At 49.7% G+C, this 27,686-nt stretch overlaps 3 protein-coding genes across 6 annotated transcripts in view; 2 read left to right on the forward strand and 1 right to left on the reverse strand.

The window, feature by feature from the left end:
• Positions 1-1,307: 1,307 nt before the first annotated feature.
• On the reverse strand, positions 1,308-11,707 carry UNC45B (unc-45 myosin chaperone B). Its single transcript, XM_058817680.1, has 20 exons — positions 11,626-11,707; positions 11,332-11,501; positions 11,026-11,062; positions 10,580-10,755; positions 9,894-9,983; positions 9,285-9,452; positions 8,905-9,073; positions 8,472-8,642; positions 7,468-7,639; positions 6,935-7,235; positions 6,670-6,764; positions 5,870-6,011; positions 5,304-5,444; positions 5,003-5,130; positions 4,534-4,600; positions 4,107-4,220; positions 3,903-4,018; positions 3,458-3,575; positions 3,202-3,357; positions 1,308-2,096 (listed from the first exon to the last, which is right to left on the reverse strand). The coding sequence occupies exons 2-20, from the start codon at positions 11,491-11,493 to the stop codon at positions 1,830-1,832; spliced, it is 2,790 nt and encodes a 929-aa protein (XP_058673663.1). The 5' UTR covers positions 11,494-11,501; positions 11,626-11,707; the 3' UTR covers positions 1,308-1,829.
• Positions 11,708-13,581: 1,874 nt separating this feature from the next.
• Positions 13,582-20,291, forward strand: RAD51D (RAD51 paralog D). Of its 3 annotated transcripts, none has more exons than XM_058817900.1 (11): positions 13,582-13,601; positions 14,142-14,255; positions 14,921-14,982; positions 15,132-15,250; positions 15,470-15,551; positions 15,647-15,781; positions 16,318-16,413; positions 16,597-16,687; positions 17,427-17,497; positions 18,131-18,298; positions 19,882-20,291. In XM_058817900.1, the coding sequence occupies exons 2-11, from the start codon at positions 14,174-14,176 to the stop codon at positions 19,963-19,965; spliced, it is 990 nt and encodes a 329-aa protein (XP_058673883.1). In that variant the 5' UTR covers positions 13,582-13,601; positions 14,142-14,173; the 3' UTR covers positions 19,966-20,291. The 3 variants fall into 3 exon arrangements, with proteins under 3 accessions (XP_058673883.1, XP_058673882.1, XP_058673881.1); XM_058817899.1 differs by lacking the exon at positions 13,582-13,601 and adding an exon at positions 13,795-13,814; XM_058817898.1 differs by lacking the exons at positions 13,582-13,601; positions 14,142-14,255 and having other exon boundaries at positions 14,271-14,982.
• Positions 20,292-23,315: 3,024 nt separating this feature from the next.
• RFFL (ring finger and FYVE like domain containing E3 ubiquitin protein ligase) overlaps positions 23,316-27,686 on the forward strand; it is a 31,264-nt gene continuing 26,893 nt past the window's right edge. Inside the window, exons 1-2 of one of the 2 annotated variants that reach the window (XM_058817629.1) lie at positions 23,316-23,373; positions 27,028-27,111. The gene's annotated coding sequence lies outside the window, so the exon portion shown is untranslated. Of the gene's footprint in view, positions 23,414-27,027; positions 27,112-27,686 lie in introns of both variants that reach the window. The other variant, XM_058817630.1, reaches the window with a different exon arrangement.

Raw genomic sequence — 27,686 nt, forward strand, 5'->3', positions numbered from 1 at the left:
CGCATCCCCCTGTACCCCGTATGCCATATGCCATATCCCGCGTCCCTTGTCCCCTGTCCCCCTCACGCCGCTCCGCTGCCACAGGCCCGGCCACACCGGGGCGGAGCCGCCCTCTTCGCCCCGCCCATCATATAGTAATAACCAATCACAGCGCGCGGTTCTAACGGTGGGAGCCAATAGGAAAGTGCGTTAGAGGAGCTGGGGGCGGTGCGAGCGTTTCCCGCCCTGAGGAAGCCTGAGGGGGGCTGAGGGAGCGGGTGGTCCCTGTTAGTGTAAAACTCATGTTCACCCCATGTTTTTCTAAAAGAAATGCCAATAAATGGCTTTTACAGAAGTTATTTCCCCACTCAACTTCAGCAACAGTCAGTAGAACGCAGTTGCTCCAAAGAGAGGCTTTAGCAGGAGAAGGGAAACTTTGCCGTTCAATACCAATGGCATTTTGTCTTGGTGTCAGAGATGCTAGTTAGGTAAACCTGTATAGAGGCAATGTTAAGTACTTTCGAAAGCCAGATTCAAAAGCCCTAAAAATGGGTATCCAAAATTGAAGGCTGATAGAAAACAAATCATATTTCCAACCACAATGTTCCTCCCTCGGTTTGGAAGAACAGCCTGATATCCCCCAGCTGTGATTATAAAGCACCAGCAATTTAACTGAACCTGATTACATTCATTAAATACACCCTCCAAATAAATCTACTTTTAGCTTATCAAACCTTTTAGTTCAAAATTTTCTATCTTTTTCAAATTCAGGATACTAGAGACACTTTCATTTATTTTTTTCCCTTAACATGCAAAAAAAGACTACCCTCAGGGTTCCTTTTATAACCCAAAACCTCAACATTTCATCATGCCTATTGTGAACATCACTAATATTAATATGATCAGAAATATTTTAATGTGTTTGAATTAATATTTAAATAATTATTGAGTAAAATTGTATTTATTACATGTTTAGGGACTTTTCCCCAGGAACTAAAACAATGGTCTGTGATTTTTGTGTTGTCCATAGCCTGCATTAAGAATCTGTGCTTGAATGAAAATATTTTTGTAATGAAGTTTAATGTGATGATGACTACTGGATTGCTTTTCATTCTGTTTTTTTCATAAATGGGATATTTTCAACATTCCCTGTGCCTTGCTGTGGCACCTTTGTGGTGACTCTGCTGCATTTGGGAGCACTGGTTTGCAAGGACTGAAAATTCAACCTATGTTACCAATTACTCCATTTTTTCCAGGTGTGATGCAAGACTTGCCTTAAATTCTCCTTTAGCTTAATAAAATCAGAACAGGAATTCCACATGGAACAAAGCAGTGAATTTATTAAGAGTTCACCCACCATCCTCACACTTTGGCACATATCTTCCAATAAATGAACAAAAAAGCACACAGCTAAAATCCTATTTTCTGACTATAGAATAGAAGGCACATAACCCTCCCTGTTCCACCATTGCTGGGAATTCCAGAAGTACCACGAGCTGGAGGTGGTGGCAGAACCAATTTCAGCTGTGTTGAGTTTCCTTCCAACAGCCTCCTGACATGTCTCCAACACAACCAACTCTTTTACAGCTGAAGCTTTCATCATTATCAGCTGAATGGGGGCAGAGAAAGGATTTACACCATCTGGGAATTACTCAGATGGACACATCCCAAATTTCCCAGGCAAATTCCCTCCTGTTCCTCATACACCTTATGACCCTCCAATGCTGTCCCCAAACTATTATTCAGTGCCTTGACAAATGGCACCAGATTCTCCTCATGGCTCTCACTTTTCCCTATTTCTCCATTTTTTTTCTCCCACACTCAGCCTTTTTTTGGTGCTTTTCATTCCCTCACGCCTGAGAGAGGGGTTTGATCAGCTCGTAATCCATGCACTTGGTGAGGCAATCACGTGCCACATTTATGATGTGCTGCTTCTTGGGGTGATCCTCCTGCTTCCCCACGTAGGTCAGGATCTCCAGGAGCTCTGACTCCACCAGCTTCTTGGCCAGCTCTTTGTCAGAGCTGATCAAGTTGAAGGCAATGACCAGTCCTCGGTGCTGGACCTCCATGTTGTCATGCAAGCAGAGCCTCTGCAGGATTTCAAGCCACTGGGTGGTCTGCAAGGGATGGAGAGATCATTAGTACTGATTTGAAGAATATCTCAACCAGGAACATGACTTTGGCTTCCTTCAGTGGAAGGAAGAGCAGTACTAATGTCACTTATGGTATTTTTAACTAAGGAAACCTGACTCCAAACATTTTAACCCAATTTTTCTTACACCTAAGTCAGAATCTTCCACAGCACTGGGACTGTGATGGTGTTTGCAGGGGTCTGAGGATGAGGGAAGAGACCAGGATCTGAGTCCATGTTCCAGAAGGCTTGATTTATTATTTTATGATATATTTTATATTAAAACTATACTAAAAGAACAGAAGAAAGGATTTCATCAGAAGGCTAGCTAAGAATAGAAAAAGAAGGAATGAATAACAAAGGGTTGTGGCTTGGACAGAGAGTCTGAGCCAGCTGACTGTGATTGGCCATTAATTAGAAACAACCACATGAGACCAATCACAGATGCACCTGTTGCATTCCACAGCAGCAGATAACCATTGTTTGCATTTGTTCCTGAGGCCTCCCAGCTTCTCAGGAGAAAAAATCCTTAGGAAAGGGTTTTTAATAAAATGTGTCTGTGACACTGGGACAACGTGGAATACATTTCATATTCATTCTGCTGCATAATCTCTTTGGAAAGAATTTGACCAGAGTCTTGACACAGCTGAGATGACCAGAACACTCCCCCACCCCAACCTTCTTGAGCTTCTCTGTTGGCTTGATTAATCATTTTATCTTAATGAGCTCCAGAGTTCAATCATGTGTGCAACAAGATAGGGTTCAGGAGCTCTCAGCCACAGCTCTTCAGACCCTCAGCCATGCAGGCTCTGGGTTCTCAGGGCCTACAGATCTGTGCAGGGAAGGGACATCCTTTGGGATCTCTAAAGCTCAGCAGGCTATCAATCAAGCTCTTCTCATTTCCATGGGGAACAAAGTTTGGGTTTCAGGTTGTTTATCAAAGCATGCACACCCAGGCCCCAGCTTCTCTAGGTTCCTCAGTATTGAACTAGTAAACTGCACATTCCTTTGGAGAGATTTCTTAAAATCTGAGCCAGGACCCTTGCAGGGTACATCCCACACACTGCCCACAACCAGAGCTGTGTCCTCACCACTTGAGTCATCTTTGAGCAGAGTTTCTTTTGTGCTGCTGTCAGCATGGCCAGGGCTCCTGCTGCTGCAACCTGAACCTTCTCATCATCCTCACCACACAGCAACACCACCAACTTCAGCCGGTCATTGCCATCGGCCACAAACCGCTCCTGAACCTAAAAACCCCAGAGATACCCAGAGGTAGCACAGTTAGGGACAGCTCCTCACAGGGCAGGGGCAAGCAGTCAGCTTGGACATGCCCAGGGGGGATTTTACCTCCTTGTTGACCACCAAGTTGCACATGCACTCAGTGGCTGCCTGTCGGAGTTGGTCGTGGTTCTCAAACATGTAGTTTTCAATATCTGGCAGGGCCTTCTCTTTGATTATCTTCAACCTGTGGCAAACAGCAGTAAAAACCACACATTATAGGTCAAGCAGCAACCAACTTATCAAATATTAACTGCAGGGAAGGCCTTGAAGCAAATCAGTGTCTGGAGCGCATGATGTGGTTCATTCCCTGTCTAATGCAGATGAAATTCATGTCTTTGCTGTTTCTAGAGGAAAATAAGCCACTCTCCTTTTCTTATTCAATCAATCTTTTAGCTCTGAGACCTTTGTAGCTCTGCCAAAGTTAGCTCAAATTGACCAGTCTTCATAGTCCAACAAGTAATTCACATTCACTCCTGGGGAAAGAGGAAGGTTAAAAAGCAGTAAAGCTCACCTGAGTTTATCACTTCTTCCTGAAAAGTTTGTGAGACCTAACAGAGCCTCGTAGTTCTGGAGTCCATCTCTCTCTGTGTTCAGCAGGCTGACAAGGGGCCTCACCACCTCATACACCTGAAAGAGAAGGCTTGCATTAACAATTTTCATTTGCTAAAGGAAGTTTCAATTATTTTGTTTTTATTATTATTGTTATTAAGCTTACCCTCTCCCCCGGGAATGCAATGTCTGGATTGGAGATAGCAGCAATTTTTGCCAGAGCATGAGAAGCCTTTATCTTGCCAACATCTGTGCCTTCCACAGCCAGAGGTATCAGGGCCTGGAGACACAGGAAAAAGCATTCAGTGTTCTAAGAAGATTTTCAAGACTGCCTTAACCGAGTAAACCAAATTAAAAGTATCCCATAGCCCTCTGTGATGCCTTGCTTTTGTTCTCAAATAGCTTGTTCTCTCACAAGCTCACTCCAAGAACATCACTTCTTTGGAGCCTTGCAGAGATGGGACTGCAGAGTCAGTAAGGCCCTTGGGGGGACAACTTGTGCTCTTCTGTCACTGTCCCTCACCAGAAACACACCCCAGGCTCCCAGCAGGCATTAACAGCACATCAGGAACTGTGAACATGAAAGCAATCACCTTCCCACCGCCTTGAGCAACAATGGTCCCGCGGTCCTTGGGGTCTTCACACAAGGCAAGGAACACCCTGCAGGGGCACAGAACACTCAGTGAGACAGCCATGGGGACAGCAGCAGCCAACAGCCCTCATGGAACGGGGCTGAGGTGTTGCAGGAGTGCCAGAGCCACCAGGTAAATTCCAGGTGCTTAACCCCATGCAGACAGCTCTCTATGAGGAAACAACAAATGGCAGATTAAGAAGTTTTCAGGTCTGTAAAATGAACTCTATTCCAGCCAGAACCAATACAGAGAACTCAAAAATGCATTCCAGCAAGGCAGCTTGAACATGAATTTTTATGACACCTCTGAACAAAAACTTTGGTTTTAAATCTTTCCTCCCCCACAGGCAGAATGCCCCAGCCCAGGTGCCCATCCCCATGACACAGGGGCTGCCAAGCACTCCCAGCTCCCAGCACTGCAGTGAAGGCACCTGGCAATGAGCTCCTTGCTCTGGTCAGTCAAAATGGCACTGTCAGCCTTCACCATGCAGGCCAAGGCAGAGACAACCCCAGCCTTCAGCAGCCTCTTCACTCGCTTCACCACAAAATCCTTCTTGTCCTGAGGAGGAAACATTGGGAAAGAATTAGCCCTTGGCAGCTGCCATTCTGCCACCCAACAGCCTGCTTGGACAGCAAACAACTTCAGTCTGGAGACAGGAGACATGAAGTCTGTGACAATGGATACACCAAATAAGTCTTTCTGAACAGCATCTCCAGCTGGACACAACCCACCTTTGGATGCTCCTCAGGCACGTGCTGCTTGGAGAATTTTGCCAGCTGCACCAGCTCTGGGACCAGCTCCTTGGTATCGTAGCTGTTGGTACAGTTCACCAGTGCAGAAGCCACAGAATACAAGATTGTTTTGTCACTTGCCTGCACAGGAAAATAAATTTTGTGTGAGGGTGAGGAGGGCACAGCAGGGTAACAGTTCCTTTTGGACTGCCAGGATGGTTTTCACTTGTGGAAATGTTCTTATCCCCAGTTTCATAGCCCATGAAAGTTTTCATGGTCAAACAAGGTGTTGGACATCATCAGGTGCTGTCAACACCTTGGTGCCTTTGGTTTTCATGCATTTGCTGACAGTGAAGGTAGGAGCAACACCCCTCAGCCCAGGGAAAAGAGCAGGATGGTGGCAGCCCTGAGATGTCTCTGGGGCACAGGCAGAACCGAAGTTCTGCTGAACCAGAGGTGAGGGGCTGGGGTCACAGCTCCTTCTGACTGGGGCACAGGGTAGGGCTGGAGAGCTGGGAGAACTTGGTGCTACCAGAGGAATGAAGGAACAAGGAAAGGAGATGGACCTTGGCTAATTCAAACATAGCTTTCAGGGCTGGCTCATCTTCAACAAAGTCATCTTTGACATCTGCATCGAGGGTGAGGTAGGAGAGCCCTTCCACAGCCCACTTCCTGGTGCGGGCATCGATGCTGGTGTTGCACAACCACCTGCAAGAGAGAAAAAACACTCACATTTCTATCTTGGGAGCCAGAACTAACTCATCTGGAAAAAGTGGGCAGAAAAACAGATATTGAGACTGATTCAGGCCCAAATATGTCCTCAGGTTCTGCTGCAGCTCCTCAGACTGGGGATGCTTCCCCTTGAGACATGACCTTCCTCCCCATGGCTCAACTTGTGGGATCTAAATGCTGCAGGGAATGACAGACCAGGACAGCTACTCAGCACTGCTTTGCCTTTTCCATCCCATGAAAAATGAGATGCCTGCAGGAATGACCACCCATTCAGTCACTTCCTGACTTGATCCCACCTCCTTGCTTACTCTACCTGGCAAATTCACCTTCAGAAGGGCCTTGTGCATATTCAAAGTAAGCATTAATCAGGCTGTGCCACTCTGGCAAAGAGGGAGGCACCCAGGTCTGGTGTGTCCCATGGGCAGTGAGGGAGGGAGAAGGCTCCTCTGGGTATTGAGGCAGAAGGAGCACATGGCTGCTTCAGGCACAGAAAAGCCCAATGGCTCTGGGGGCACTGTCAGCTGGCAGGCAGCACATGAAATGAAGGCAATGTGTGGGCAGGATCTCGTGGGAGTGGAACATATTGTGCTTTGCAAAGATTGGAATAACTGAAGGAAGAAGGGAAGTCACTCACTTTCGGCACTGCTTGGCTAACTTCTCAGTGGAGCCCTCAGCAAACTGCCGCAGGCCATAGTCAGTGCCTCCTGCTGAGCCCAGCTTGCAGAGACCCTGAGGAGGACAAAAGGGATGTACCAGTGAGAAAGGCTCATTAATCCTCTTGTGTTGCTGCCCCAAAACAGCCCAAGCCCATCTCTCATCCCCACAACCTCCCTCCTCTCCCAAGTCTGGGATTAAGCTGCCGAGTGTGGCAGGTAATAGAGGCAGGGCTGCGTCCTCACCACCAGAGCTCGGATTTTGATCTTCTCATTTTTGGTCTTCTTGTAGATCTCCTTCAGGAGTGTCACCCCATTGGTGATGATGAAGGTGGCTCTGCTCAGCTTGGTGGAAGCGTGGATGAGAGCTTCCACAGCCACCAGCTGGTCAATCTCCCTCTCGGAGCCACACAGGGCAACCATCATCTCCATCACTCCCTTCATGCCAAGCAGCTTGTTGCCCAAGTCAAAGGGGCCTTGCAGAACACCAGACACAATCTGGACAGCATGGAGTGTCTTATCCATGTCTTGTGGGTCAATTTTGCTCCTGCATGGGATAGAGTAGAGTATTGTACAGTAGCGGGGAGGGGATCTTCTCCCTCAGCCGTGCTGCTGAATCATGTTGGATATTTGGGTGTGCAAATTCCTGCAAAGCTGTGATGCAGCAGGATCCCAAGCAATTCATAATCTCCCCAAACCCCAATTTTGAACACAAGCAGACTTCAAGTGCCTGATCTCACCCTCAGGAAGCCCTGCTCCTGCCCTCTGGTCCGACTCACTTGATGTACTCCTCGCAGATGAGCCGGTAGTTGTCCCGCTCCGGGTCACACCGCAGGTCATCGTAGAGCTTATTTAGGAGGACAGAGGCAGTCAGCTGGGTGTTCTCTGTCAGTGGCAGGCAGTCAGGCATCTCAGGAATCTGGCCCACCACTTTCAGTATCTTTTTTAAGCCTGGAAACGATAGAGTGATATGGTTGTCAGAGGGGAGAGGGTCTGTGCAAAATTCAAGATACCATTTGTTACTTGCTTGCTGTGGAATAGCCAGTTGGGATGGTTTTCAATTATTTTTCAGCCTAATCACATAAGTCTTAAGCAAAAAAGACACTCAGATATTTACTGGGGAGGGGCTTCTGCTGGCGAGATTACAGGTTTGCAGCATCAGGCTTTTTTCCAGTTCTCAGAGTGAGATAAGCAGAACTGCATTAGGCCCCTGGCTGGATCTGTTATTTTTGTCAGGAGACATTAAACCTACTGACCTCCAAGGCTGGAGGCTCTGACTGAGGAAAACCCAGCCACTTTCAAGTGATTCTGCATGACTTAACTCACCTTTTGCTGAATTATTATTAAATAACTTCCATCAAAATGGTAACACATGCATGCATTGGAATTACTATAGAAACACACAGCACACATTTTCCTCACCCTCATCCAGCTTTACAGTTGATCAATTTATGGGCCCACCAAGCTCAGCAGGTGCTTATCTCATCCTATCTAAAGCAGACAATTTATCCAAACCAAATCCTCCTAATATTAGCAATTACATTCGAGAAACTAACCAGAGATATTAGGTAGTCCTTCAGAAACTCAAAAATTATTGTTCTCATACACAGCTGATTTTCTCTTAGTACTGTTCCCTGCTAATAAGTCTAACTTTGCTCCAGGCTTGCATGCACCAAAAAAAGCCAGAGAGGATTTATTTTATAGGAAGTTCTCTGGGTATTCAGGCAAGAACACACAGCTCCACATCTCCCAGATCAGAACAGGATGGAGGACAAGGACTCACCATTGTCGATGACAAAGATGCTCCTGCTGTTGTCATGGTCTTTCAGGTCCTTCCTTGGTATGTTCTTGTTGAGGAGGTTGAGGGCTCGGTCTCGCCCTTGCCCAGACACTTTCTTACTGACCAGCATATCCAGCAAACGCATCGTGATCATCCTCAAATCCTTCTTGGTGTCTACAATGAAGCAAAACAGTAGCAGCCAGTTACAAGAAGTTACCTCTGCAAGCAGGTGAGCTCAGTCAAAACCACTCAAAGCCATTGTGTGGCTGGAACAGAAGTACTTAAGCGGTGCATGAGGATGAGAGCTGTGTGCAGATTGTCCTCCTGTACAGCTGAAGGGTAAAGTCCCCACTTCAGCAAGGAATAAGGTGAAATCCCAGGAGCAGAGCCCTCCCTGCTGGGCCCAGAGGGAATGAAGAGCAGGTGATGTGTTTACCTAGCACTAGAGCCTCCTCCTTGCCGTGGTGCTCCTCCTTCCCCTGACCCATCAGGCAGTCGGTGATGGTCTGCAGGAGGTTGCAGACAGCCAGGGAGATTTCTTCATTGTCCACTGACATCCACATGCAGATGCTGTCGATGCCCAGGTAATGGAGAATGGCAGTGGCCTGGCCCCAGGAAGCAGAGAGCAGGACAGTGTTAGCAAAGGCCTTTCCTCCCTGTGTCCTCTAGGCTCAGCTAGGACAAAGAAATTATTTTCCTTAGTGAATCCTGACTCACTACAAGTCAGAGTTTTAATTTTCTCCCACTGTTCACAAACAACACAAACTATTTCAATTTCCCCCACCCCAGTTGAAGGTCCAAGCACCCTGTCCTTACCCGAGCCTTATGTCCTGTGCACATTCCTGAAAGTGTCCTCACGGCTGCCAGGATCAGCTCAGGGTTTTTGGTTTCTATCAGCTGCAGCAGCAAGTTGACCCCATTATTCTGGAAAATCCTCTCAGCACCTGCTTCCTCCCGCCCCAGGACTATGAGGTTGTTTGCAGCCTAGGTGGGAGGCAGAAGAACCAGGGGTCAGTGGCACAGCCCAGCCTCCAGAACATCTCTGGGAGATCCTGGTGGGAACCATGTCCTGACAGATGCAGCAGATCAGCTCAGCTCAGACCCCACCAGGCAGCTGATCCAGGTGAATTTAGGGACCAGCTCTGCTCTGCCCAAGAAGAGTGGGTCACTGCTTGGAAGGAACATCTGGAGGGTGGCAGGACCTCAGCAGAAGTCCAGGCTGACCCTACTTATGGTATTTTGGGAGGCTGGGCCACTTTCTGTCACCACAGGGGTGATTTTCCCTCTCTCTGAGCGCAGTTCACCTTCCAGCTCCTTCCCTCATCCTCCATCCAGGGAAGGTGGGGAAGGGAACACAGGGCTCTGCTCCCTGGAGCAGCCTCTGACATCAAACAGCCATTTTGCCAAGTCCAGAGCAGTTCTCACCTTTTCTCGCTTCTCTTTGTCGCTGTTCTCATCCAGCAGGATCTCAAACATCTTCTGCACCCTCAAGTCTGTGGAGAACTGAATGCGCAGCTGTGCCAAGAGGGAGAGCACAGAGCATCAGGAGGAGAAAATCGAGGAGCAGCTTTCCTTTTTCACTTCAAGAATGTTCCCTCCCCTCAAACCACAGGCAAAGATTTAATGCTTAATTTAATGCATGATTTAATGCACAATTTAAGCTGAATAACAGGAGATAGAATTTTTCAGCAATCAGCATCCATTACCAATCTCATGGGCACAGGCAGTGCCAGCCCTAAACCTTGATTTCTGAGACTTCACAGGAGGTAGTGGTGCAAGGATTTCTTCACAGCACCCCTGTAAAGGTAACTCTAGCAATGTGGCAACTGCCAGACCCAGCCCAAAGCTTGTCCAGACCCCTGCCAAGACCTTTCCAAGACACTCAGAACCAGGCCAGCCTCAGGAGGGAGCTGCCACACTTTTTTAATTAAACCATTCGACCCAACCCTCAGATTTACACACCTCAAGTATGAACTTCCAGTCAATGGAGCCTATTTATCCCCCTATATTGCCACAAATTTCCAGTATGACCAACAATCCATTGATGCAACCCAGAGCAAGGATTTCCCACCCCTGGTCTGTGAATCCAGCACTGTTCCCCTGGCATTTACCTTCTCCTGGATGTTGGCCCCCAGTCTCCTCAGGGTCTCCTGGAAGTTTTTGTTGCGGGGTTCGAGGGTTGCACATTTCTGAGCATCTTTGAATGCTTGGTCTAACTTGCCCAGTTTCTCCAGGGCCTGGCTGCGCCGGTACAAGGCTTTGATATCCGAGGCATTGATGTCAATAGCTGGGAAAGGGACCCAAAACACCAGGCATCAGAGCTTGCTGCTTGCAAGTGGCCTGTGCAAACTGTGATTTGCTTTGTTGTTAGCATCAAGCAGTGCTTGATTAGCGCTGATTGGACCAGCACACCAAATTAGAACATCACTTGAACTTCCAGGAATTCCCTTGTGGCCTCAGCACTTGGGTGCTAGTGGACATCAAGGAATAAGGCCACAGATGTGAGAGCAGGCTGAGCAAGTGTGTCCAGCTCTCCTCATAACAGCCCCCTCCTTACCTCTAGATGCATCCGAGGCTGCCTTGGCATATTCCTCCTGTTAAACCAGAAGGGAGGGATTTGTTAGCCATGGAATAGCAGGGCATGCCCCCAGTGCTTGTGGACATTGGGATGTCTCTGCTCCCATTTCCCAGGGGGACGCCCCAGTGAAGCTCCAGCACAAGAAAATTTCATTTCAGACCAGCTGGAAACCCCCTTTATTCAATAAATGGACAAACCACCCAGTCCAGAGCCAGTGAGTGCCCTTGGCTGCCCTCCTGCTCCTCTCCCCTTGAGCACTGCCCATGTGAGGGGAGCTGCTCTCACCTTTTTGAGGAAACAGGCTGCCCTGTTCCTGTACAGCACCGCCTGCAGCGCCTTGTCCTTGTTGAGCTTTATGGCTTGAGTGTAGCTTTGAAGGGCTTTCTCGTAGTCACTGGCCTGAAAATATTTATTCCCCTCCTCTTTCAGCTGAATGGGATCCTCCATCTGGAGAGCTTGAAGGAAAAACATCAATTTGTGGCCCATTTTCAACTGCCTGGGTCGCCTGCCTACTCCCCCAAGCTGAGTTTCACCATGAGACTGACATGTAATTAACACACATTAATAAAAGCAGCTTACCAGGACAAAGAGTTTTGAAAATGATGATGTAAATTGCTCTTCAAGGCTGTGACTTCTCAGAAGCTTTTCCCACCAATGTAGATCCTTAGGAGTAAAAAAAAAAAAAAAAAAAAAAAGAAAAAGAAAAGAAAAACGAAAACAAAAAAGAAAGAAATCTGCCAGCACTACGGAGAGTCCTTGTGGCTCAGGAAAGAGCTCACTTCCCACTCCAAGTTTGGGCAGGGCCTGGCAGCTCCTGCTGCCTGTCAGTGTCACCTGTCACCACAGCCTGTCCCCTCCTTGTCCCCTCGTGCTTTATACGCCTGGGGAGGGCTGGGAGCCAGGCCCAGCTCGGGGGGCACCTGGCTGCAGGCAGACAGCACCCCTCCGCAGCAAGGGAGAATCCTCCCCTACCTGGCAGGGCAAATCCCAGCTCCCCTCTGCCTGCAGGGCTGCAGAGGGTGTGGGGAGCAGCAAGGGGGAGGTTCGTGCCAAAAAAGCCCACGGCTGGGATGGCTGACCCCTGTCACAGTGCTCAGACCCTTTTCCCTTTCTATTTAGGGAAGCATGAGACAGCTGAGCCTCAGGGACAAGTGGCCCCAGGCCAGCAGCTGCAGCAGTGCCCAGCACCTTCCAGAACTCCCTGGGATAAGAAGCTGACTGACACCCAGCGCTGCCTCCTCCTCCTGGCAGGGCCTTTGGGAGCCCATCCCACTGAAATCCCACCGAAATCCCACCCCAGTCTGGAGCTGCCACCCACCCCACACGTGGGCATTCAGCAACACGCTGACAGGGGCTAACTGGAACATACTGGAAGTGCTGTGGTGAGTGGCTCAATTTGAGTGGCACCAGGGGACAGAGCAGCACTGAGCTCCAAGAGAACTGAGCCTTTCAACCCAGCAGTCACAATCAGGAATTCTGCTTTTTGATTTATCTCCCCCCAAACACAGGCCTTGCCTTCCCCAGTGTAGCTACCAGCATCCCAGCTAGAAAGCAAAGAGGAGAACTGGGGGAAATGACTGAGGAGAGCATGAGCTAACCAAAACACTGCCAGGAGCAAAAATATCATTGTCTTTAATTGTGTGATCTGTGTTGTGGCTTGTGGCTCTTACACAGCAAGAATGAGCACAGAACTTCCCTGTCCAGGGCTCCTGTTTTATTCACCCACCACCAGCAGCACTGCCTGGTCCTCTGGGCAAGAGGTGATTCCAAATTAATGAATCCCTTCACAGCAAATCAACACCACAGCTGCAGGCAGCTCCATCAAGAGCAGCTCCCAATCTGTACCTGTTGGAGAATAATTCCAAGGTACAAAGACAATAGCAGTGGAAAGTGCAAGATGCCATCCCTGCCTTGGACAGGCTCAGTGCAGTGGCTTTTCCAGCATTCGTTTGTATTAACACACCAGAAACTCTTTCCAACACGGCTTTAGGTGCTGGGCAAGGCTCAGCTGGCTGGAGTATCGGTACTCGTGGGCTTCTCACGTCAGCCAGAGTACAGGGTTACAAGCGGCACTGTCATAAGCGGCAGCACCGCAGGTAAACTGAGTCACAAAATCAAAGAGTGTTTGTTGGGTGCTGCTGCTGAGAGCTGAGAGTGGGGCAGGCTCAGCAGCGAGTGCCGAGAGCCCTCTTCAGGCCTTCGGCTGGAAGGCAAAACATAATAATAACGAAAATAACTTTCCCAGGAGAAATTCAAGCCTCCAAGGCAGCCAGGGTGGGACACACGGCTCCCAACACCTATAGGCTCCCAACTTTTCGTGTGCTTTCATTTCCCAGTGGGCAGCACTGGCTGATGAGCCAGGACAAAGCCAGTCCTGGGAGTGTCACAGATCCGGCATGGTTTGGGTGGGAAGGGAGCTCAGCGCTCTGCTGAACCGGAGCGGGATGGGACAGCCGGGACAGGGATGGAGAACCGGAATGGGATGGGACAGCCGGGATGGGGCAGCCGGGACGGGAAGGGAACCGGAGCGGGATGGCGAAGGGAAATCTCAGCGGGTTGGAACAGCCGGACGGGGATGTGACAGCCGGACCGGGGATGGGGCAGCCGGGACGGAGAAGGGGAACCGGAGCGGGACGGGACAGCCGGAACGGGGATGGGAAGCCCCAGCGGGACGGGACAGCCGTGCCGGGGAAGAGCAGCGGCCCGGGCCCTTCCGCCGGCGGCAGGAAGCAGGAAGGGAGCGGGCAGGGCTGCGGGGAGCCCGGGCGGTGGGTGACCCTTGTGCGGCTCTGATGGACGTGGCTCGGGATGCAGGGTCCCCTTGCCCCCGGAGGGAGTCCCCCCGCTCTGTGCTCCCCCATCCCCAGCGCAGAGATGTCTCCGTGCAGGATTTTGGGCTGTTTGTCCCCAAAGAATTAATTACCCACCCATCCCAAACACAGCTTGGGTGGCTTCTCCCCGGCTTGGGGGGCAGGCGCCATCCGTGGCTCAGTGTTGGACCTGGCAGTGCAGGGCTGAGGGTTGGAACTGATGATCTTGGATGTCTTTTCCAGCCTTAATGATGCTATGAATTCCACTCTCCATCTCCTCCGCAGGTCTCTGCTCTTCTCCCTCCCTCCCCGTGGAGATGGTGGTGCTGCGGGCCGGGCTCTGCCCTGGCCTCACTGAGGACATAATCCAGCTTCTCAGGGACAATGGCATCAGGACGGGTAACAGGGTGGCATCGGGGGCTCGCCTTGGGGAACATCATCCCCTGTGAATTTGGTAGAACTGTGTCATCCCATATCCTGGGGAGGGTGGTGGTGGAATATCCTTCTGTGTCCTCCTTACTGGATTTCTTCTGGGTCCTTCTGGGTGGATACTGTGAGTAAAGGCTTCTCCAAAGGAGCAGGAGAGTGTAAGGATGTGGTAAGAGATCCCTGCAGAGGCTTATTGAAAATTGATAAATTCTGGCATTTTTATGGTATTTCAGGAAGGCTTGTACAGTTTTCCCTCTGAAAAACGCCCAGCTTCCTGGAATGCTGCACCCTGGGCACCTCCTGCCCTTAGAGGGAAGGAAAAGGCGGTGGGCAGCTCTTGAGCAAAACAGGGAAAATTTTTACCAGCTTTTCTCCCTACTCTGTTTTGCAAGAAACAATTTGTTCTGTGATGAGTGATGGGGAAACTCAGAGGACAAACTCCTCCACTCACAGCGTTGACAGAGGATCAGCTTTTTGGGATCAGCTGCCTTGTCCCTGCACAATCCCACAGCTCCCCAGAGGGCACAGCCACTTTGCTTGTTGGTGCAGGTTTTGTCTAAGCTGGTTGTCTTCTGGTGTTTGCAGTCTGACCATGTTTGCCTTCCAACCTCTCGTCTCCTTTGTATTATTTGCAGTGGTGGACTTTGTGTCGTCAGACCTGGAGGATGTTGCCCAAAAGTGTTCCCTGTCTTACAAGGTAGAAGGTTCTACTCCTAACTCCTGGTGCATTAACCAGGGAGCTCAGAGCTGTTTGGACAAGGATGGGCTTGGTCCTGGGAAGGTTTTGGGGCCTTTCTGCAGCAGCTGGGCTGTTGATCACATTTCCAGACGTGCCTCTGCCCCCAGGCGCTGGTCGCAGTCAGACGTGTGCTCCTGGCCCAGTTCTCTGCCTTCCCTGCCAACGGAGCTGACCTCTACGAGGAGCTCAAGAGCTCCACTGCCATCCTGCCCACTGGCAGCCCAAGGTGGGCACCTCACCAGCTCTGCCTGGGGCTGGCTTTGCTGCACAAGGCTGTGGTTGCCAGCACAAGCTGTGAATTTCATTCTCCAAACCGTCCCCATGTGCTTGTGTGCATTTGGGAAGGGGACTTTAAGCACAAATATCTGGGGACTGCTGCCTGCTGGTGCCCCTGCCATTCTGGGTGAAGGGGTGTTGGTAATCCCTCCTTGTGTCTATCCCACAGCCTGGACCAGCTGTTGGACTCAGGGCTGTACACAGGGGAAGTGATGGAGCTCATGGGAGCACCAGGCACTGGGAAGACACAGGTGAGTGGGTGGAGGACAGGGGAGAGGACATGGGGTGAAGATGTCCCACAGAGAGACATGTGAGGGCTGGCTGACACCCTGTCCCTGTGCCCCAGGTGTGCCTGGGCATTGCAGCCAGTGTGTCCCTGGGGCTCAAGCAGCACGTTCTGTTTCTCGACTCCACGGGAGGTTTCACTGCTTCCCGTCTCTACCAGATGCTCCAAGCCCAGACAGAGGATGAGGAAGAGCAGGCAAGTTCCCTGGATCTGGTCCCTCTGCTTGCTCTGAAACTCGTTTTATTCATTTGCCTACCAGAAACCCCAGAGATGGTTTGTCTTTCTCTGCCTTTGTCCTCATGGGCTTTCTTGAGTCCCCACGTTTCCTTCCATGGTCTGGTGGGTGCCATGCTCATGACAGACTCTGCTCTTTGTTTTTGTTTTTTTTTTTGGAGAAGGGAGGGACTTGCAGGACTTGCAGGACTTTGCTCCCTGAGCTCAGTCCATGTTGCTTTTCCATCAGTGCAATGGAGGCAGTGGTGTTAATGGGGTGGAGGCAAATGTGGAAGAATAAGGGTCTGTGGCATGGTGTGAGTGCAGAGAGCTGGGAAAGGAGGAATAGGACAAATCCTGGGGCAGGAGGAATGGGATAAATCCTGGGGCAGCAGGAATATGACAAATCCTGAGGCAGGAGGAGCAGGACAAATCCTGGGGCAGGAGGAATAGGATAAATCCTGGGCCAGGAGGAATAGGACAAATCCTGGCAAACTGAGGCTGTTTTTGTGCTGCAGCTGGAGGCTCTGCAGCGGGTGCAGGTACAACGTGTGTTCAATATCTACGAGGTGCTGAGAGCCTTGCAGGAGCTGAGGGATCACCTCTCCCAGCAGGTAGGAGCGAGCCTTGGGGCCCCTCTCCCCTCCCCAGAGCTGCAGGGAGGGCAGCAGGGCTTGTGTGCCTGACAGGAGATTCCAGACTGCCTCATCCTGGGGTTGTTGGATCCTCTGTGCAGCTCACAGCCTCCAGGACTGCTGGATTTGTGACTCCACCTTGCACCTGGTGCCTCCTTGCAGGTGCTGAGCTCCGTGGGACCTCTCAAGGTGGTGGTGCTGGACTCGGTGTCGGCTGTGATTTACCCTCTGCTGGGTGGCAGGCAGTCAGAGGGTGAGCTGGGGCACTGGGTGGGCTGTGGTTGGAATGGGGCTGGGGCAGCACAGATCTGGATGTGACTGTGATTTACCCTCTGCTGGATGAGCTGGGGCACTGGGTGAGCTGTGCTTGGAATGGGGCTGGGGCAGCACAGATCTGGATGTGACTGCTCCCAGTTTTTCCCTTGGGATTGGATAAAAGGGGAGTGTTAGCAGTGTTAGCAGCAAACACTCCAGCTGCCTGTGAACACCCATGGCAGTGGTCTGAAACCCATCCAGGGGAGGCACTGAACTCTCTGCCCATAAATGAAAACTTTTCTTACAGTGTCAGAAGTACATCATGGCACAGTTTGCAGAGCTCCTCTGAGGCTCTTTCTCCCAGAAAGGACCATAAATGCCAAGGAGCCCTCTCAAACACCTCCCAGAGGGTCTTGCACAGCCGGGTGGCAGCCAGTGCTGTCACAGGAGGTCCCCTCAACAGCTGTGGGCTGTAGGAAAATGCAGCTGTGAGCTGGGGGGATGGGTCCTGTGCCTGCTAAATCAACCTGGCCTGCTTTGTCTGGAGCTCCTGGTGCTTTTGTAAGATTTTTGACCTTCTTCTAAGATAGGAAAGGATGGGGAATGGTCCAGTGAAGGTGTCCATGAACACAAGTGCTGGCCCTGAATCCAGTGCTGATGCAAATCCAGATGTCAGCTGCTTCAGGGTGCCCTTTGGGGGCTGATCCCTGACAGCCAGATGCTTTGTCCTGCTCCAGGTCTGGCCCTCATGATGCAGCTCTCCAGGGAGCTGAAGATCCTGGCCAGGGAGTTCAGCCTTGCTGTTGTGGTGAGTGTTGCTGTGCTTTGTCCTTCCTGTGCTGGTGTGTGGAGAGGAGCCATGGGGAGGCTCTGGAGCCTGTGGGAGAGGAAACCAAAGACCTGAACCCCCCAGTGCACTGCTGCCTGACATCACTGCTGCCTGCAGATCTCTTGTTCCAAGCATGAGGCAGGACCTGGGCTGACCTGCTGCCTCCTGCTCTTGCTGTCCTCAGCCATTCCCTGGGTTGAGCCAGGCAGAGTTAAGTCCAGGCAGGTTGAAAGGCTGGTTGTGTTTATTTTTGATACAGCACCATTCATTTAAGGGGCTGGCCAGCTTCCTGGGTAACCTCTTGGTCACCTTGCAGGAGCTGCAGGGCATTGCATCATCCCACAGGAGCTGCCAAGGGCCCTGCTCTAGCCTTGCCCAGCTCTTGGCCAATGCACCAGACAGGTGGTGGGACCACAGTTGATGTGTCTGAGCAGGGAAGACCACACCAGAAGATGGTGGGTGGTCAGCTGAGCCTGGCACTCTTTCTTCTTGTCATGGTGATAGCCTTGGTACCTTCCTTGAGAGAGATATGAGGCTTTCCTTATCCTCAGGAAGCCTTCACTGGCTCACTAAACAGCACAAAAATGTCTTTCCTACATGTTTGTGCTGCAGGTGACCAACCAGGTGACAAGGGACAGCAGCAGTGGCCCACTGAAGCCAGCCCTTGGCCGCTCCTGGAGTTTCGTGCCCAGCACCCGGGTGCTGCTGGAGAGCAGAGAGGGGCCCTGGGAGAGATCCAGCACACAGCGGGCAGCTTCCCTGGCAAAGTCACCCCGGCAGGTGAGGCTGCATCCATCCATGAATCCATCCATGAATACATGAATCCATCTATCCATCCATCCATGAATCCATAAATCCATGAATCCATCCATCCATCTATCCATCCATCCATGAATCCATAAATCCATGAATCCATCCATCCATCTATCCATCCATCCATGAATCCATAAATCCATGAATCCATCCATGAATCCATAAATCCATGAATCCATCCATCTATCCATCCATCCATGAATCCATAAATCCATGAATCCATCCATGAATCCATCCATGAATCCATAAATCCATGAATCCATCCATCTATCCATCCATCCATCCATGAATCCATCCATGAATCCATAAATCCATGAATCCATCCATGCCTCCATCCATCCATCCATCCATCCATCCATCCATCCATCCATCCATCCATCCATCCATCCATCCATCCATCCATCCATCCATCCATGAGTCCAGACACACCTTGGCCCAAAGAGTGAAAACAACTCCCAGCAGAATCCAAAGGAACAATCACCTGTGGGTAAACAATCTCCAAACACATTCCACATGAGCACAGCACAGGAGAAGCAAATGAGACAAGAATTGTTTTCCTTTTCTCTGAGGCTTCTCAGCTTCCCAGGAGAAAAACCCTGGGTGAAGGGATTTTTTCAGAGAATGTGGATGGCACATGGCACCACTTCCAATCCAGGTCTCTGTGTTGCTGGTGTTGGTTTCACTCTCCTGCTGGTGTGTGGGCAGTGAGGGTCCTGTGGACATGGCTCTGACACCTTCAGAGGTGACTTCAGCTTGAGGCCTGCCTGTGCACAGGCAGCACGATACAGAGGTCTCCTTGAGCCAGGTCTTATGAGCTCTTGGAGATCTGTGTCACACCTGAGACAGCTCAGCCACCTCAGATGGCATAAAATCAGGAGGATGGCTTCTGTGACTGTGCTGGAAACAGAAAAGTTTTATTAAAAGGCAAAATAACAAAGCTCTTTACAGAGAAAAACCGAGCCAGGGGCAAGAGGTTCTTGCTCCTGGTAAAACACCTCACAAAAATTCCTTTTGTTCTCTTCTTTTTCTAGTAAATTGTTTAGGTGGGATTTTTTGGCTCTTGTCCAATTGGCTATCCTTAAGTTTGAGGTGAAGTCCCCAAGATCCTGTGAGGTGCCTTTTTACCTAATTGAGGACAGAAACTTCTGGGCTTTTTCCCTTTTTAAGGAGACAAAGGATAATTTGGTCACTCCATCAACAGAGGGCACATTCCTACCTCAGCACTGCCTGAGCCTCCTGGCTCTGAGCCTGCTCTGCTGCTTGATCCAAACTGATTTGGGTTTGGTGGTGTGCTAGGCTGTGAGATGCATCCTGGGTGTGCTGAATGCTGGTGTGTCTGGGGATGTCTCAGAGCAAGATGTCCTTTCTTTGCTAAATTGCATTGTCTGTTTGCATCTGTGCATTCAGCAGACCCAGTTAAAACAGGGGCACCAGCAGCTGGCAATCCTCAGGGGGGGTTAACTTAGGGGACTTTTGGCTCTGAGGCAGGAGATGGAGTGATGTGGAGTGCAGCAGTGTGAGGATGAGCTTTGCTCTGCTCCTCCTTGCAGCCAACAGGGATCCAGGTGGAGCTGGACATTGGGAATGGGGACGTGTTGGACCCGAGCCTGGTGACACCCACAGAGGGGCTCTGATGGGCTGGAACAGCAAATGCCACAAGGTTCAAGAGAGCTGCACCAAAGCAGGCAAGCACTGAAGGTTTTACAAGCTGGCTGAGAGTCCTGCAGCCCTGGGAAGGACCAACAAGAAAAATCTCTTGTTCTTCTGCCCTGTGGAAAAATGAAATGTGGGGTTCCTGGAGACCTGGACAGTCAGGGCAGGTCCTGTGCTCTGCTGCAGGCTTGTCTTCACCCCCAGAGTGCTCAGGTGGTGTTGGGGATCTGCTTGTCCCTGCCCAGCCCCACAACTCCCTGTCCTGGTTTAATTCCCCCCTGGCTCCCTGCCCTCAGGAGTTCTGATCATCCTTGGGCCCACAGTGGGCTTGGTTCAGAAATAAAAGACAAAAAAAAAAGCTGTTGCACATTGCTGTGGTTGTTGAGAGCTGGAATTCAGTTAATGACAGCTGCTCTGAGCTTAATTAAAATGTTGAGCAGGCCTGGGCTGCTGATGAGCAGGGACTTAATGAGATGCTTGATCTTCCCTTCTCCCCAGAGGAACCCTGTGGGGACCTGCTGGTGTTTGTGGGGCACAGCTGGGCTGTGCAAAGGCTTGCTGATAACTGATGGAGGCTCTGATCTGGCTCAGCTCAGGCAGATGGGTCCTGGCTGGCACCAGCTGGATGCTCAAGGACCTACTCAATTGCATGTGGTGATGTTTAAAATAATCTTGCCCTGCTCCAGTGCTTCCCAGCTGCTCTTGTGTGCTCTTGGCAACCTTTCCTGAGGAGAGGGGAGGCTTGGATGTGGAGTTTCCTCTTGATCCCAGATGTCTCAGATGCCCTCAGTTTGAGACTCCTTGGCAGGTGAGCTGAGCCATGGTTTGCACTTCGAGGCAGCTGATGGAGAATTTGGGGGCTGGGGTTAATTAGGCCATGCTCATTAAACTAATCACACAGCAGCACAGCTGCTGGAGCCCTCTAAGGCTGTGCTTGGCACATTAAATACATATTTCTTACTGAAAACTTTTAAAATTGTGTATTTATTTGCATTTCTGGGCTCTCCAGGCTCAGGAGGGGAGGTTTGGCTGTGGGGATTGCAGCCTGGTGGTTGGGGTGAGGAGGAAGAGGATGATTTTCCTGTCTGCTGGAGACTGTGCTGACGTGGCTGGAATTTAAAAGCAGAAATTTACCTTATTAGCTAATTTCTTGTGAGTTAATTCCTTGCCAGCTCCTGTTTTGGAGCTGTGGATGAAGGGGTGGTGCACACACATTTTAATTCCTAATTTACCTCTCTGCCTCAGGTTCTGCAGGGGAAGCAAAGCTCTTGTGGGGCAGGGAAGAGCCAAATAGAAACCTCTGGGGTTATATTTGAACCAAGAGGGCTTTCCAGATGTTTCCTCCCCCTCACCAGCAGGATGAGAAGAGGAACAAAATGCTCTGAACCCTCGTTAGAGTCAGCATGAGACCAACCACGTGTGCATCCTCCCTGTGACCCCTGAGAGATCCAGGAGGGATTCCAGCCTTGCCCTCAGTCACCAGGGAGCCACAGGGAGGTGACCCAACAGGGACAGTGCCACTGTGGCAGGACAGGTGATGGGGTGAGCTCTGGGCTCCCTCAGAGCTGCCCACCCCAGCTTCCATTGCCATAATCCTGATTTTCTCTCCTTGGCATCCAGCTAATTGCAGCTGTGGGAGTTTTTTTTCCCTTTTGGGAAACATTTGGGGCCTGGCTGGGTTTTGTGTGGGAGCTTTTCTGCTCCCAGGTGTGCTCTGAGGTCACAGGGGTGTGCTGAATTTCTGTCACTGTGCTGCTGGCTGTTTCACAGTGTGGGGACAGCAGGAGAATTCTGAGAATCTCTTTCCCCATCTGGAAAAACCTGACTTCCTGCTCAAGCTGATTTGCCCTAAATTTGCATAGTAAAATCAGGCTTGAAGGAGTTTCTGACCAAAATATCCTCCTTCAGCCTTTCCCCTCCATGCTCAGACAGGCCCTCCTGCAGCTCTGTAATGGAGAGATCAGGATGTTCTTTTTCCCTGCTTCTTCCCAATGCCCAAAACAGCTGGAAAACCTCTGGAAAGGCTTGGAGCAGGGCAGGGAATCCCATCCCAGGGCAGGCAGGGCACCTCTCACTCTGGGCAGCAGGGATGCCTTTTGGAACTAAGGGCTTATTTATCCTTATGTACATATTTTTATACATATATATATATATATATATATTTGTACATAAAATACACACATAAAAACATATATATATATATATATATATTTGTCTATAAAATACACATATAAATGTGGTTTTACATGGATTGTGTGCATGTGTGTGTGTGTGTATGTATGGGCTGTGTGTCCATGTCTCTGTGAGTCTGTATCTCAGTGTAAGAGGACAGGAGTCTCAAGCTGTGCCAAGGGAGGTTCAGGTTGGACATTAGGAGGAAGAAAAGGTGATTATGAGATGTTTTCCGTGCCGATTGATTCTGTGATCTCTCAGTGTATTCTCCCTTCCCGTGTGCACCCAAGGGACTCCCCCAGCGCACAGGAACCCCGCAGTGTCCCTTCTTTCTTCCTTCTTCTTTTTCTTTTTTCTTCTTTCTTCTTCTTCTTCTTCTTGTACTTCTTTCTTCTTATTGTACTTCTTTCTTCTTCCTTTTCTTCCTTCTCCTTTCTCCTTTATCCTTTCTCCTTCTTTCTTTTCTTCCTTCTCCTTTTTCCTTCTTCTTTCTTTTCTTCCTTCCCCTTTTTCCTTCTTCTTTCTTTTCTTCCTTCTCCTTTTTCCTTCTTCTTTCTTTTCGTCCTTCTCCTTTTTCCTTCTTCTTTCTTTTCTTCCTTCTCCTTTTTCTTCTTTCTTTTCTTCCTTCTCCTTTTTCTTCTTTCTTTTCTTCCTTCTCCTTTTTCTTCTTTCTTTTCTTCCTTCTCCTTTTTCTTCTTTCTTTTCTTCCTTCTCCTTTTTCTTCTTTCTTTTCTTCCTTCTCCTTTTTCTTCTTTCTTTTCTTCCTTCTCCTTTTTCTTCTTTCTTTTCTTCCTTCTCCTTTTTCTTCTTTCTTTTCTTCCTTCTCCTTTTTCTTCTTTCTTTTCTTCCTTCTCCTTTTTCTTCTTTCTTTTCTTCCTTCTCCTTTTTCTTCTTTCTTTTCTTCCTTCTCCTTTCTCCTTCTTCTTTTCTCCCTTCTTCTACTTCTTTCTTCTTCTATTTCCTTCTTCTTCCTTCTTTCTTCTTCTTCCCCCTCCCACCTGCCCGCGGCGGGTCTCGAACCCGCGGTTCCCGCACCGCGGAGTCCTCCCGGCCGCCAGGGGGCGCCGCTGCCCCGCCCGGCTGCCCTGGGGCCGCTCCGTGCCCCGCGGGCAGTTGCCATAGCGCCGCCGCCGCCGAGCGCAGGCACCGGGACGGGACCGCCCGCTCCAGGCCCGCCGGCCCCGCCGCCACCCGGGACGCGGCGCCTCAGGGGCGAGGTGAGGCGGCTGCGGCGCTGCTGGGCTCGGGGGGCTGCAGGTGTGAGGGGAGTGCGGGGCTGACAGCGTGTGGGGGGGAGCGGGCAGGTTCGGGGTGTGTGTGTGGAGCTCTGGGGTGCAGAGGGGGCTGGCAGGTTTGGGGGCAGTGTTTGAAGGTTTTGGGGTGTGGGGCAGTGAGGACGCTGCTGGAGTTGGGGGTGTGTGTGAGGGTTTTAGGGTGTGGGGCAATGGGGCTGCCAGGGTAGAGAAGGGTGGATGGGGTAGGGGAAGGGGGGCAGGTAAATGTGGGGTCCATGAGATGTCACTGAGGGTTATTTAGGAGCTGTAATGGCCCTGGATTGTTGGTGAGTGTAGGGGAACAGGGGAAGGGGGCTGCTGCAGCACCTGGGTTTGTTTTGGGGTGATGGGTTCCCTCACAGTGTTTCCCTAATGAGGGGGACTCTGGTGCAGCCTCTTTTTTCATGTTTAAGGGTGGTGATGAGTAACTCTTCCCTTCCTGAGTTCTGCTCCCAAAGGGCCTCTCTGGGGTTTAGGAGGTTATTCTGCTCAAATTGCTATGAGAGCTGAGGAATTCTGGATAAGCACCAGCCTTCTCTAGAGCTCTCTGCTTAAATTATTGTCTCTCTGCATTTTAGCATGCCCAAAGTGTAATTTGGTGTTAAGGACCCAAATAATTTCCTTCTCTGCTCAAAACTGGGGGCGTGCTGCAAAGTGAAAGCTGAGCAAGTCCGTCCTTTGCTGCAGAAAGCAAAAGTTGTTGAGAAAATAAAAGTCCTCGAGTGTCCTTCTGAGCAGTTTGTTCCTGTAAGCAGGTCAAGGTGTTTCCTGTGGGGGAAATATTGACTCATCCTCGGGTTTCTCAGCAGTATTTTGGTGTCTGCAGGTTAATAAATGTCAGCTCTGCAGCGAGAGCAAAGCCCTGCCTGGGTCTCCTCAGGTGAAAAGGCTGAGGATGGACAAGGCTCAGTGTTTGACCCTGTGATAAAGAAGCAGAAAAAACTCAGGTGTTTTCCAGCCCTGCAAGGACAGCTGGGCGTGCTCAGCCAGGCACAGCATTACAGGTAGATAGGAAGGGTTTAATTTTCTGCTGCTTGCATTAAGCTGTGCTCAGGGTAATGTTTAATTGGCTGAGGCAGAAGGGGTTTATTTGTGTGTTTCAGTTGAGCTCGCTTCCTCCTCTCTGACACACAGCCTGTCTGCTGTGGGGAGCACAGGATGCAGGCTCAGATCTTGGTTTGGGGAGTTGCTCCACAGCAGTGCAGGGACCTGGGGCACTTTCCTGTCCTTTCTGACCTCACTGTGGAGCTGGTGAAGAGCTTGGTGAATCTTCAAGGACCTTTTTTAGCTCTCCGTTTTATTAGGATGGGAGATGATGGGTGCCTTTTAAGTTGGTATTTTATTGTGTTTACGCTCTGGTGGGTTGTATTTCAACACTTCCAAGCTCAGATTTTGAGATAGATGATCAGTAAAGCATGCACATGATTGCATAAACAAAAATAGTTTTAATCCTTTGTTTTCCCACTGTCCCCTCATTTTTCCAGAGCTGAGGAATGGAACAGAAAGCTGTGATGAGCTTTAAATGTTTCCTACAATTCCAGATCCTTGGTTAACCTACCTCCACCCATCAAATACTGAATTTCCTTAACTCTTTTGTGCTCCACAGCAGTGCAAGGACCTGGGGCACTTTCCTGTCCTTTCTGACCTCACTGTGGAGCTGGGGAAGAGCTTGGTGGATTTTCAATGACCTTTTTAGCTCTCCATATGATTAGGATAAGAGGTGATGGGTGCATTTTCAGTTGGTGCATTTTAAGTTGGTATTTTATTGTGTTTACACTCTGTTAGGTTGTATTTCAACACTTCCAAGCTCAGATTTTAAGATAGATGATCATTAAGGCATGTACATGATTGCATAAACAAAAAAGAGTCTTAATCCTTTGTTTTCCCACTGTCCCCTCATTTTTCCAGAATTGAAAAATGGAGCAGAAAGCTGTGATGAGCTTTAAATGTTTCCTACAATTCCAGATCCTTGGTTAACCTACCTCCACCCATCAAATACTGAATTTCCTTAACTCCTTTGTGCCCACAGTGATGGAGAGGGGGATCTTACAGTCCTTCTCTGTAATCACAGTTGGTTTTGGTGGCACAACTGGGTCTAATGAACCAACACAATCACCTCTGGCTGTTGTGTTTCCCATTTGGGGTTGGGAATCCTGGAGCAGGCTTACCCAGCTCAGCACTCTGTGCCTGCACATCCACTCAGCTGCAGCCACTGAGCTTTTAATTAAAGGCTGATTGCCCTGACAGTGGTGCTCATGGATTAATGCTTAATTGCTCAGGTTTTTGCTGAATTTGGGATAGTTTTGGAGTCATCACATCAGTGTTGTGTTTAATTGTAGGGTAGAAAAAGTAGGATGGCTTGCAGTGAGGCTCAGCCTTTCTCACTGGCAGGTACCATGTGATTTGGCTCCTGAAATGAGAGCTGAATGCCCTGCTCTGCACTGAGAGCACAAAGGAATCACAGATGTGACTTTTTGGGAGGTTAGTGGTCACTAGTTGAGTTTGTGACTGAATCTGTCTTCTTCACATCTTCAGTTTTCTGTTTACTGCTGTTTACTTTAGCGTGGGTTTGTGTTGTTTTGTTTGTTTGTTAAATGCTGTAATTTTCACTTCTTGTGCAACTTTGCACCACAGTTTGTTGTTAGCAACGACAGAGATTGTAAACTCTTCAATTAGGCTGCAGCAGAGCTGAGCTGAGCTGCCAGTGCTGTTATTAAACCTGCAGCTTGGACTTTGAACCAGTTTTTGCCTGGAGGGGTGGGAGCAGATTTCCATGGGGTGTCTGCTCAGAGGGGCAGGGAGCTGGGCAGGCTGTGTGTGAGCCAGCCCTGCAGTTTGTGTCCTCAGGTCTGCCTGGTAAAATGCTCTCTTCATCACCTGGGCTGTGTTGGTGTCACTGTAAGAAAAATGGTGTTTAATTAGGGTTAGGCTGCTTTGCTGTCCCTTCTAGTGGGTTTTCAGAGGATATGGAATCACAGAGTGGATTGGTTTGGGAGGACCTTAAGGATCACCTAATTAAAGATCCCCTGGCTCCATCTCTTCTCCAGACTTTCTGACCAGTCCTGATCTGAAGATAAGAAATCAAAATGCATTGAACCAAATGCTTGTGCTTAATGAAACACGCTGTGGGCAGCAGGATAATGAGAGCTGCAGAGAACTGTGTGCATGTGGGCCTTTTTTGGGCACAGCTGGGCAGGGAGAGGGGACCTTGGGCACTTCAGAGGAATTGGTTCTTCTCTCCAGTCCCAGCTCTGACTGCAGCCGTGCCCAGCTGTCCCTGGATGATGCTGGAGTGGTGCAGCCAGAGCCCTGCTGAGGTCTGTGTTGCTGCTGTTCCCTGCCTGTGCCTTGTGCTCTGCACTCCCATGGATTCACCTGGTGCAGATTTCCCCCAGCCCTGCCCTGATGCCCACTGTGGAACCCCGGCCTGGCTCCTGCTCCCCAGAGTGATTCCAGTCATTATCCCTGACAATCCCTCTGTGGTTTCACATCCTGCTTCCCTCCCCTTCCCAGGAACTGTCCTTGCCAAACCCAGGGTTGGGAATGTGAACTTCCCTGAGCAGGGGTCAGTGAGTGAGTGCAATCTCTGTTTCACAGGTGGGGACAATCCAATCGTGTCACTGCTGGGCTGATGTCAGGACCAGGACTCACCTGCATGCAACGGTTTCTAAGCCCCTGCTGGTAGGTGCCTCTAAAGTTGATTATTTGGTGTTCAAGGTTGAAAAATTACCCTCTTCTTTAAGAAACCAAGAGTATGACAGTCAAATCCAAGAATTCAGGTTTTGTATTAGGTTTTTCCTTCTTTCTCAGCTGGTTTCCTCAGAAGTGAGATGGCTCATTCTAACCTCTGAAAGGCCTTTTTGGCTTGTTCCATTTCTGCTCCCATAAGGGACTTTCTTTAGAAAGAATTGTTGTTCTGAGCTGCTGTTAATTCTTCTCAGTGCCTGTAAAATCTACAACTTCTTCACTTTAATTGGTCTTGAGGTTTTCAGTTTACTCAAAAATATTAACCAGGCTTCTTTCTCTAATGCCCTTGGGCTCCTCTGCCAAATAGTCTTAGAATAGGAATGTCCACATTTTATTTTGATGGAGATTAAAATATTCATTAAACATCAGCTTTTTTTAATGCTGCCACCTTTTTATTTATATTCAGAAGGTTGTGAGATGTGCTTATAAGGATATACTTAAGGAGCATATGCTTTGAATCTTTTAGCTTAGCCTGATGTTAAATGAGATTTGAAACTCATTAAATGTAA

This window comes from Ammospiza caudacuta, chromosome 20 (assembly GCF_027887145.1).
Source record: "Ammospiza caudacuta isolate bAmmCau1 chromosome 20, bAmmCau1.pri, whole genome shotgun sequence".
Taxonomy (NCBI): domain Eukaryota; kingdom Metazoa; phylum Chordata; class Aves; order Passeriformes; family Passerellidae; genus Ammospiza; species Ammospiza caudacuta.

Bases quoted from the DNA above. Each gene is read 5' to 3' on its own strand.
- UNC45B (XM_058817680.1), bottom strand. From the start codon at position 11,493: ATGGAGGATCCCATTCAGCTGAAAGAGGAGGGGAATAAATATTTTCAG. The intron at 8,643-8,904 runs GTAAACACATCA...GCTTCATTGTAG, and splicing joins GGAGGAGGCTCTAGTGCTAG to ACACCAAGAAGGATTTGAGG. The intron at 7,640-8,471 runs GTGAGTCCTTGT...TATCGTTTCCAG, and splicing joins CATCTTTGTCATCGACAATG to GCTTAAAAAAGATACTGAAA.
- RAD51D (XM_058817898.1), top strand. From the start codon at position 14,695: ATGAGTGATGGGGAAACTCAGAGGACAAACTCCTCCACTCACAGCGTT. The intron at 15,782-16,317 runs GCAAGTTCCCTG...TTTGTGCTGCAG, and splicing joins CAGAGGATGAGGAAGAGCAG to CTGGAGGCTCTGCAGCGGGT. The intron at 18,299-19,881 runs GTGAGGCTGCAT...TCCTCCTTGCAG, and splicing joins TGGCAAAGTCACCCCGGCAG to CCAACAGGGATCCAGGTGGA.